We start from the raw sequence: 10,000 nt of genomic DNA on the forward strand, positions 1-10,000 counted from the left end.
TAGCAGCAAATATAACAATACTTGTTGTATTATTAAATTCATGACAAATAATGTTTCCGTTACTTTATCATGATCTCTAAAATGGGTATGAAAACGCGTATTTTTCAGCTAAACGTAAATAGGAAATACACACACACACACCCAGACACACACACCCACACACACACACACACACACACATATATATATATATATACATAGATACACATTCCCTAGAACTATAACAAACATCACCATTCATTTTTTCTTTTGCTCTCATTACAGGAAAAGCAAGAGCGGGAAGAGGAGGAGAGGAAAAAACGACTACAGCTGTATGTCTTCATCCTCCGCTGTATTTCGTACCCGTTCAACGCCAAGCAACCGACAGACATGACCAAGAGACAAATCAAGGTCACGAAGCAACAACTCGAGACGATTCAAGGAAGGTTTCAGGTAAGTTGATGATTTTGTTTTGTTTTTCTGTTTGTGATTTTTGTTTTTGTTGTTATTCATAAAGGGGTATACTGTACTGTTCTATTGAAGGATCGTTATTCCTTTTTTTTTTTGCTAAGGGGGTGTTTATTTGAACGGAGTTCATTGTGACAAATGGTTATTTGTTAGTCCGTTGTAGTTTTATTTGCGGAACGATTTATTTATTGGTTGAATGGAGTTATTGTGATGGATAGTATTATTTGTTCCCTGTAAAGAGTGTAAGTTCATAAGGATTCTCAGAACTTGAGTTGATCTGCGATCGAGTGTGAAGTATCTGTTGTGCCTTTTTGTGATCTCGATTAGGTGTGTATTGTCAGCTTATTTGAATAATTATGTATATGAAAAGAAATTTCAACAATCTTACTATCTAACTGTAAAGCTAGCTAACTAGATAGATAGAAAGATAGATTGCTAGATAGATAGATATACATATGGCATTCATAGAACAATCGAGATTGAGTTGTGTTAGTAGTGGCTATGACAAGAATACCGATATGGTCAGAGTTAGGCCTACACACAGCACAGTAGGCCTCGGGTTCGCTTCGCATGGTTAGGGTTAGTATATGCAAGCCACCATGATTTGTGTGATGGATTAGGCTATAATAAATGAAGTCGCCCAGACTCTCTGTATGCCGGGTTAAACGAGGTCAATCATTTCTAGAGGTCAATCATTTCTAATTTCGTCTGACTCACTCAGGTTATGTTATGTTTGTGCCAAGTCGGATCATTCATCTTTCGTTCCTTCCGGTTGTTCTCGACTAATTTCATAACAAAAGCCTCGAAGACATTTCATCCGAGAAACGACCCATGTTCAGCCCACAGACTCTAATCACGGACGTTGGCAAACTTTCCCCGCAAGTGAGATTCCCAGCGGCGATCAACCGAGATCCGACAGACAGACAGACAGACAGATGTGAAGGAATTCGGTGTCTAATCAAAGGATTCCGTCAAATCAATTCGGCGTTGCAATCATGTGGTGTATTGGCCGCGTGGTATCGCCGTTGTTGCGGAAGAGAACATTGCACGACGTCCGGATTCCTAGTCTGGGACTCACTCGCCTTGCCCCGAGTCATAGTTGTGCAGCCGCGATTTAACCCTTTTTTCTTATGAAGGGCAAGAGAGGGAGAGGGAGAGGGAGAGGGAGAGGGAGAGGGAGAGGGAGAGGGAGAGGGAGAGGGAGAGGAAGTGGGAGAGGGAGATGAAGAGGAGGTGGACAAAAGAGGGAGAGGGAGAGGGAGAGGGAGATGAAGTGGGAGAGGGAGATGAAGTGGGAGAGGGAGAGGAAGTGGGAGAGGGAGATGAAGTGGGAGGGAGAGGAAGAGAGGGGAAGGGTGAGGGAGAGGAAGTGGGAGAGGGAGGTGAAGAGGGAGATGAAGAGGAAGTGGGAGAGGGAGATGAAGAGGAAGTGGGAGAGGGAGATGAAGAGGAAGTGGGAGGGAGAGGAAGAGAGGGGAAGGGAGAGGGTAAGGGGGAGGGGGAGGGGGAGGGGGAGGGCGAAGGTGAGGGTGAGGGGGAGGGGGAGGGGAAAGGGGAAAAGAGAGGGGAAGGGAGAGGGTAAGGGTGAGGATGAGGGAGGGAGGGAGAGGGAGGGGGGGTGATGGAGAGGAAGTGGGAGAAGAAGTGGGAGAGGGAGAAGGAGAAGGAGAAGGAGAATAATAATAATGATAATAATAATAATAATAATAGTGATGATAATAATAATAATAATAATAATAATAATAATAATAATAATAAGAAGAAGAAGAAGGAGAGGGAGAAGGAGAAGGAGAAGGAGGAGAGGGAGAAGGAGAAGGAGAAGGAGAAGGAGAGGGAGAGGGAGAGGGAGAGGGAGAGAGAGAGAGAGAGAGAGAGAGGGAGAGGGAGAGGGAGAGGGAGAGGGAGAGGGAGAGGGAGAAGAAGAAGGAGAAGGAGAAGGAGAAGGAGAGGGAGAGGGAGAGGGAGAGGGAGAGGGAGAGGGAGAGGGAGAGGGAGAGGGAGAGGGAGAGGGAGAGGGAGAGGGAGAGGACGTAGGAGAGGAAGAGGGAGAGGGCATGGGAGAGGAAGAAAAAGAAAAAGAAAAAGAAAAAGAAGGGGAGGTAGATAATTTTCCAGTTAAGGTCTGTGAAAGTCGATCAGTATATCCATTTAAGGTGAATAAATATCGTATGTCACATATATTGCTTCCGACTGAACGATTAACTGGGAGATACTTTTTTCAAATCGAGTAATGATAATGATGATAGTGATGATATAGATAATGATCCTGATAATAACAATGCTGATAATAAGAATGATAATAAAGATAACAATACTGATGATAATAATAATAGTGATAATAACAATACTGATAATAATGATAATAATGAGGAAAATGATAGCAATAATGATAATGATTATAATGAAGATGGTGATGATGACGATAACAACAATAATGATAATGATGATGATAATAATGATGACAATGATACAAATATTAACAATACCGTTAATGATCAAAATACAAACATTGATAATAATGACGATAATAACGATAATGATAATCATGATAAGGACAATAATGACAACGACAACAATATAAATAACAATGATAAAAAAAACACAAGAAAATTGTCACATGTGCCTCTCAATTCACAAGCAAATGGTAGATATCCCAGAGCGGTTTTCAGCCGAACGAGCAGCGTTATATCTGTGTAGTGATACGTTAAAAGGAACAGTAAAGATAACGCGACAGGAACTCATGGTTCCCCTAGGAGAGCCGGCTTTATCTGCCCCGCGAGAGGAGGGGTGAGGAGGGGGGGGAGGCACGTTATTTTTTCTGTGTCGTTGTAGGTTGGTTCTTCGTGGGATTTCTTTTCTGTCTGTCTGATTGTCTGTTTCTGTTTCTATCTCTCTTTTTTCTTTCTTTTTCTGTCTCTCTGTCTCTCTTTCTCTCTCTCTCTCTCTCTCTCTCTCTCTCTCTCTCTCTCTCTCTCTCTCTCTCTCTCTCTCTCTCTCTCTCTCTCTCTTTCTCTTTTTATCTTCCTCTCTCTATCTCTATCTCCCTCTTGTCCCATGAACAGCATACATAAGCCTAATAACGCGAGGGCATTGGACACCATTATCATATGAATCTCTCATTATGTATATGATAAGCAAGTTATAACCAAAGCTCTCTTATCATACAGCATAGATAGAATTACTGATTTTGATAAAGATGTTTACAATGAATGGGAGTAGGAATTTAGATGGATAAAGAAAGGGATGGATTAAAATGCGTTCTCTCAGTAATGATTGATGAAAAGGGATGGATGTAATTATTTGGATAAGGGAATGGATAGATTGTTATGATGATGATAATGAATGAATGAATAGGTAGATATACGGAAATAAATGAATGAATGGGGATGTAGAAAATGACGATGTTAGGGAATGATTAAATGGGTAAATTGTTAAACAAATAATATACAAATATATGTATAGACAAATTAAAAAGATATATTCAAATCTATGAATATGATAAAATAATTGATAAAGATAAAGCAAATAAATAAATGAACAAAACAGCGGAAAATAAGAAAACAAAGAAAGAAGAAACGAACGCGATCAAGTACATTGAGACAAGGAAAGGAAATGAACAGAAGCTAAAAAAAAACTCAAGGTAAAAAAAAAAGTAGCCGGTAATTCTTTAGTCTTCCAATAAAAGAAACGCGAAAGAAGGCTTAACACCTAAGATGTTATCCCCAAAGTCTTCCGAGGTGCTCCCTCCCCCCTCCCCCCCTCCCAACTTCCAGAAAGAAAAAATAAGAAAAAAAATGGGCCATCTTAGGAAACTGGGAAATGTTATCTTATCAGGCTGACTGTAAAAAGTTATTCTGTTATTTATTTTTTTTTTTTTTTTTTAATCTTTGAGGAAACTGTTCGTGCCTAAAATGACGTTTGGGAATCATTAGTGGCATGTGTTCAGTTAGTCAGTGATTTGATGATAATGAATAACACGATGTGCGTATATAATAGTCAAAGAACACATGGAAGGAGAGAGAGAGGGAGAGAGAGAGAGAGAGAGAGAGAGAGAGAGAGAGAGAGAGAGAGAGAGAGAGAGAGAGAGAGAGAGAGAGAGGGAGAGAAAGAGGGAGAGAGAGGGAGAGAGAGAGAGAGAGGGAGGGAGAGAGGGAGGGAGAGAGAGAGGGAGAGGGAAGGAGAGGGAGAGGGAGAGGGAGAGGGGGGGAGAGAGAGAGAGAGGGAGAGAGGGGGAGAGGAGAGGGAGAGGGAGAGAGAGAGAGAGAGAGAGAGAGAGGGAGAGAGAGAACGAGAGAAAATGTGGGGAAAGGAGGGAAGGCGAGTGTGAGAGAGAGAGAGAGAGAGAGAGAGAGAGAGAGAGAGAGAGAGAGAGAGAGAGAGAGAGAGAGAGAGTGAAAGGAGAGAGGAGAGAGAGGAGAGAGAGAGAGATAGAGGAGAGTAGAGAGAGAGAGAGGAGAGAGAGAGAGAGAGAGAGAGTGAGAGAGAGAGGGAGAGAGAGGAAAAGAGATAAGAGAGAGAGAGAGAGAGAGAGAGAGAGAGAGAGAGAGAGAGAGAGAGAGAGAGAGAGAGAGAGAGAGAGAGAGAGAGAGAGAGAGAGAGAGGGAGGGAAAGAGAGCGAGAGAGAGAGACAGAGACAGAGACAGAGACAGAGACAGAGACAGAGATGTGAGTTGATGTATGCTGGAAGCAGTGCGCGACTGCAGAACTTCCTTTCTCGTGTTGGCGGGAGTTGGAAACTTCTCCGGCCTTCCTGATCGCTTCCGGTCGCCGATTCGACTTATTAAAAAGAAGAAGCTTTAGGTGGGCGTGCATCTCTCTCTCTCTCTCTCTCTCTCTCTCTCTCTCTCTCTCTCTCTCTCTCTCTCTCCCTCTCCCTCTCCCTCTCCCTCTCCCTCTCCCTTTCTCCCTTCTTCTTCCTCTCTCCCTCCCTCTCTCTCCCTCGCTCCCTCCCTCGCTATCCCCCTCCCTCTCATCCTCCTCCCCGTCCCTTCAGCCCAACGCCTACTTTCCATCCAAATCCTCTCCCTCTGTTTTCTTCCCTTTATCTTTCTCTTCCTCTTCCTCTTCCTCTTCCTCTTCCTCTTCCTCTTCCTTTTTCTCCCTCTGCCTCTCCCTTTCCCTCTCCCTCACTGAAGGAGTTAGTTTTAAGAAGAAGGATTAAAGGGTGGAGGAGGAAGGGCCATTATGTTGAAGAGAGAAAAGAATAGGAGAAGGAGGATGAACGAGAGAAAATTAAGTAAACAAAAGAAACAAAAATGTTAACGAGAAAGAAATACAACAATATTAACTCCTTCACCACCAAGAAGATTAACACCATCATTTATTCCACCACCACAACTACCAACAACAACAACAATTACAAATACAACAACAACAACTCAAACAAAAGTAACAACAAAAATGGCGTTGTAAATATATTGGCTGGAAGCTGGCTAATGGAAGAACAGTGTTGTGTTTTTTGTCGTTTTCTTTCGTTTTTTTTTACGCTTTCTTTCGTTTTTGCATTTGTTTGTTTTACGACTGAAATATTTGATTTTTTTTTTTTCTTAGATAATTTCGTTTTTGGTTCTTGATATCTTCCTTTTACTGGAGCTTTAACATAGATGAAAAAAGAGGGAAAACGTGTTTAATATAATGTGCGTTTTATTAAAAGGAGTAATATAGGTGTAAATAAACGAGTGAATAATAAAGATAAAGATACTAAATTAATAGATTGATCTGTACACTTACTACATATATCAAATGCATAAAGATATAGAGAAATCATTGAAATAAGAAAATAAGATGATGAGAAAAACAAAAATATTTTCTTTAATAAACCTTTCCTCACCTCCCGCCATTTCCTCCCACTTCCACGCCTTTCCAAAGGGGGGAATTCCAACAACCGAGCAGGAATGAAGCGAGACGGTGACTTAGCGAGCAATTTAGCGCTCGAAAGTAGCGATTCCAGCGGCCGTGTTAGTCCAGTTCGCTCGACGGCGGGAGAGCCAGCTGGTCATTGCTCAGGGCGCGTCTCACAGCTGGCTGCACTCCGTCTACACCAGCTGTGTGCGTGTATATCGGGGGAGGGGGCTTAAGTGTGTGTATATGTGTCTGTATTTGTGTGTGTAGTTGTGATTTCGCGTGTGTGTACGCAATATTCTCTCTCTCTCTCTTTCTCTCTGTGTCTCTCTCTGTCTGTCTCTCTCTCTCTCTCTCTCTCTCTCTCTCTCTCTCTCTCTCTCTCTCTCTCTCTCTCTCTCTCTCTCTCCCTCTCTCTCCCTCTCCTCTTCTCCTTTCTCCCTCTCTCCTCCTCTCTCTCTCTCTACAATTTCCCTCCTCTCTCTCTCTCGCCTCTCTCTCTCTCTCTTCTCCTCTCTCCACTCTCTCTCTCTCCTCTCTCAGCTCTCGCTCTCTCTCTCACCTCTATCTTTCTCTCTCTCCTCCTCCTCCTCTTTCTTTCTCTCTCTCTCTCTCTTCTTTCTCTCTTTCTCTCTTTCTCTCTCTCTCCCTCCCACCCTCCTCTCTCTCTCTCATCTCTTTCGCTGCTCTTCACTCTCTCTCTTGCTCTCTCGTCCTCCTCTCTCTCTCTCTCCTCTTGCTCTTCTCTCGCTCTCTCTGTATCACTCTCTCTCTGTGTCTCTCTCCTGTGTGGTTCTCTCTCTCTGTCTCGCTCTCTCCTCTCTGTCTCTCTCTGTGTTTGTCTGTCTCTCTCTCTCTCTCTCTCTCTCCTCTCTCTCGTCCTCCTCCTCCTCTCTCTCTCATCTCATCTCTTCTCTCCTCTCTATATATATAAATATATTATATAATATAAATATATATATGAGTGTGGTGTGTGTGTGTGTGTGTTTGTGTGTGTGGTGTTGTGTATGTATAAATATATATATGAATATAATATAAATTATATTATATAGATATATATATATATAATACTATATATAGCTTTATCTGTCTCCAGCGCCTCTCCTCTCTCTCTCTCCCCGATCTCACTCTCTCTCCCTCTTCTCTCTCTCTCTCTCTCTCTCTCTACATAAAGAGATATATATATATATATATATATTATATGTGTGTGTGGTGTGTGCCAGAATAAATATTATATATGAATAATATAAATGGTATATATATATATATATATATATATATATATATATATATATATATCTTTCTCGGTCTCTCTCTCTCTCTCTCTCTCTCTCTCTCTCTCTCTCTCTCTCTCTCTCTCTCTCTCTCTCTCTCTCTCTCTCTCTCTCTCTCACTCTCTCTCTCCCCCCCCCCCCCCTCTCTCTCTCTCTCTCTCTCTCTCTCTCTCTCTCTCTCTCTCTCTCTCTCTCTCTCTCTCGTTCTCTCTCGTTCTCTCTCGTTCTCTTTACTATTACGGTGACCAGGACACTTATGATTGCCTAAATTTTATTGTTATTATGGCTTTGGGAGCATGTTTGTAGTTAAGGAGATCTTGGTATCTATTTGGAGACTTGAATTTCGATTTTATTTTAATAGATTTAGAAGTTATTTTCCTGTTATCAATTTTTTTTTTTTTTTAATATAGATTTAAAGCATTTTTTTTCATCGTTGACTCATTATTATTTTATTTCAATTTGGGGAGAATTGCTTATCTGGAGTAGAATGATATTATGGTTGTAATATTTTTTTGTTGATAATATTACCTTATGACTAGGATATGGTTGAGGATGAGATGGTGGTGATGGTGATTATGATAGGCGAGATGATGGTGATCGTTATGATAGTGATTATGGTGATAGTGATGATGATGATGGTGATGGTGATCGCGATGGTGCTGTTGATGATGGTGAGGGTGATGAGGATAAGGAAGGTAATAATGATGATGGTAACGATAGTATAGGTTATAGGTCTAATGACGAAAATAACTGTTGATGATGAAAGTAAAGATGGTTGTCTTGATTTTGATAATGATAGTGATGATGAGAATGATGACAGCGGCCATGATTCGTTTCGAATGCGAATAGCCACTATATCGATATCATGAATAACTGTAATTAAACATATTGGACTCGTAAAACGACCGATTTCGGCGCATATATATCGTTCCCGTGCATTCGATATTTCAATTTTATTTCATTTACGTTATCATTCTCCCTTGCATGACAGCACACATTGCCTAACGCGTCACAGACTTGCAGTATATCAAGACAAAGCGCTTTCACAGAAGCAAACAGTGGATATTTTGGGAAATCGCTGTTGCTAACTGAGCGAGGTATTCCCTTTGACGCTGTCTGTATGAGTCACACGCACATTCTCTCTCTCTCTACTGTCTCTCACCCTCGGCCTTTCTCTTTCGCTCACTTTTTGTCTTCCTTTACTTACACCCCCTCTTCCCACCTCCGCCTTTTTTTTTTTTTTTTTTTTTTTTTTTTTTTTTCTCTTTTTTTTTTTTTTTTTCTTTTCATCCTTTCCTATCTATTTTTTGTTTTTTATCCTGCTACTTTCTCTCATCTCTTGTTTTCTGTCTTGTTAATTTCCCCCTTTCTGTTTATTCTTAGTTTCTACTTCTCGTTTCCTATTTAATCTCTTCTGTCTTGTATCTACCCTCAATCCTTTCCCCCACTCCTCTATGTCCTCCCTCCCTCCTACCTTCTCTTTCCTTCCTCCTTCCTCCTTCTGTTCCTTCGTCTACCCCCTCTCACCTTTCCCCTTCTCCCTCAGCCCTCCCTCATCTCCTCTCCCTCCTCACTTCCCTCCTCATTTCTCCTCTTTCCTCCCTCATCTCTCCTCACCGTCCTCACTTTCTCCCTCATCTCTCCTCACCCGCCTCACTTCCTCCCTCATCTTTCCTTCTCCCTCCTCACCCCCTCTCTCATGTCTCCTCTCCCTCCTCACTTCCTTCTTCATTTCTCATCTCCCTCCTCTCTCCTCCCCGTCCTCACTTCCTCCCTCATCTCTTCTCACCCGCCTCACTTCCTCCCTAATCTTTCCTCCTCCCTCCTCACCCCCTCTCTCATCTCTCCTCTCCCTCCTCACTTTCTCCCTCATCCCCCCTCCCGCATTTCTCCTCACCCGCCTCACTTCCTCCTCCCTCCTCACTCCATCTCTCATCTCTCCTCTCCCTCCTCACTCCCTCTCTCATCTCTCATCTCCCTCCTCACTTCCTCCCTCATTTTCCCTCTCCCTCCTCACTTCCTCCCCCATCCCCCCTCCCTCATCTCTCCTCACCGTCTTCACTTTCTCCCTCATTTCTCCTCTCCCTCCTCTCTCCTCACCGTCCTCACTTTCCCCCTCCTCTCTCCTCACCGTCCTCACTTTCTCCCTCATCTCTCATCTCCCTCCTCCCTCTCTCATCTCTCCTCACCGTCCTCACTTCCTCCCTCATCTTTCCTTCTCCCTCCTCACCCCCTCTCTCATGTCTCCTCTCCCTCCTCACCCCCTCTCTCATGTCTCCTCTCCCTCCTCACTTCCTTCTTCATTTCTCATCTCCCTCCTCTCTCCTCCCTCATCTCTCCTCCCCGTCCTCACTTCCTCCCTCATCTCTTCTCACCCGCCTCACTTCCTCCCTAATCTTTCCTCCTCCCTCCTCACCCCCTCTCTCATCTCTCCTCTC

At 42.9% G+C, this 10,000-nt stretch overlaps 1 protein-coding gene across 44 annotated transcripts in view; it reads left to right on the forward strand.

The window, feature by feature from the left end:
• Cadps (calcium-dependent secretion activator 1) overlaps positions 1–10,000 on the forward strand; it is a 434,912-nt gene that overhangs the window by 262,392 nt on the left and 162,520 nt on the right. For all 44 annotated transcript variants that reach the window (XM_086541582.1, XM_086541600.1, XM_086541607.1 and 41 more), the window contains one exon: positions 265–432. In XM_086541582.1, the coding sequence (XP_086397708.1) occupies positions 265–432 (168 nt within the window). The remainder of the gene's footprint in view (positions 1–264; positions 433–10,000) is intronic.

This window comes from Penaeus japonicus, unplaced genomic scaffold (genome assembly GCF_977035675.1).
Source record: "Penaeus japonicus unplaced genomic scaffold, GWHDUDI00000001_assembly GWHDUDI00000011, whole genome shotgun sequence".
In the NCBI taxonomy this organism is placed as follows: domain Eukaryota; kingdom Metazoa; phylum Arthropoda; class Malacostraca; order Decapoda; family Penaeidae; genus Penaeus; species Penaeus japonicus.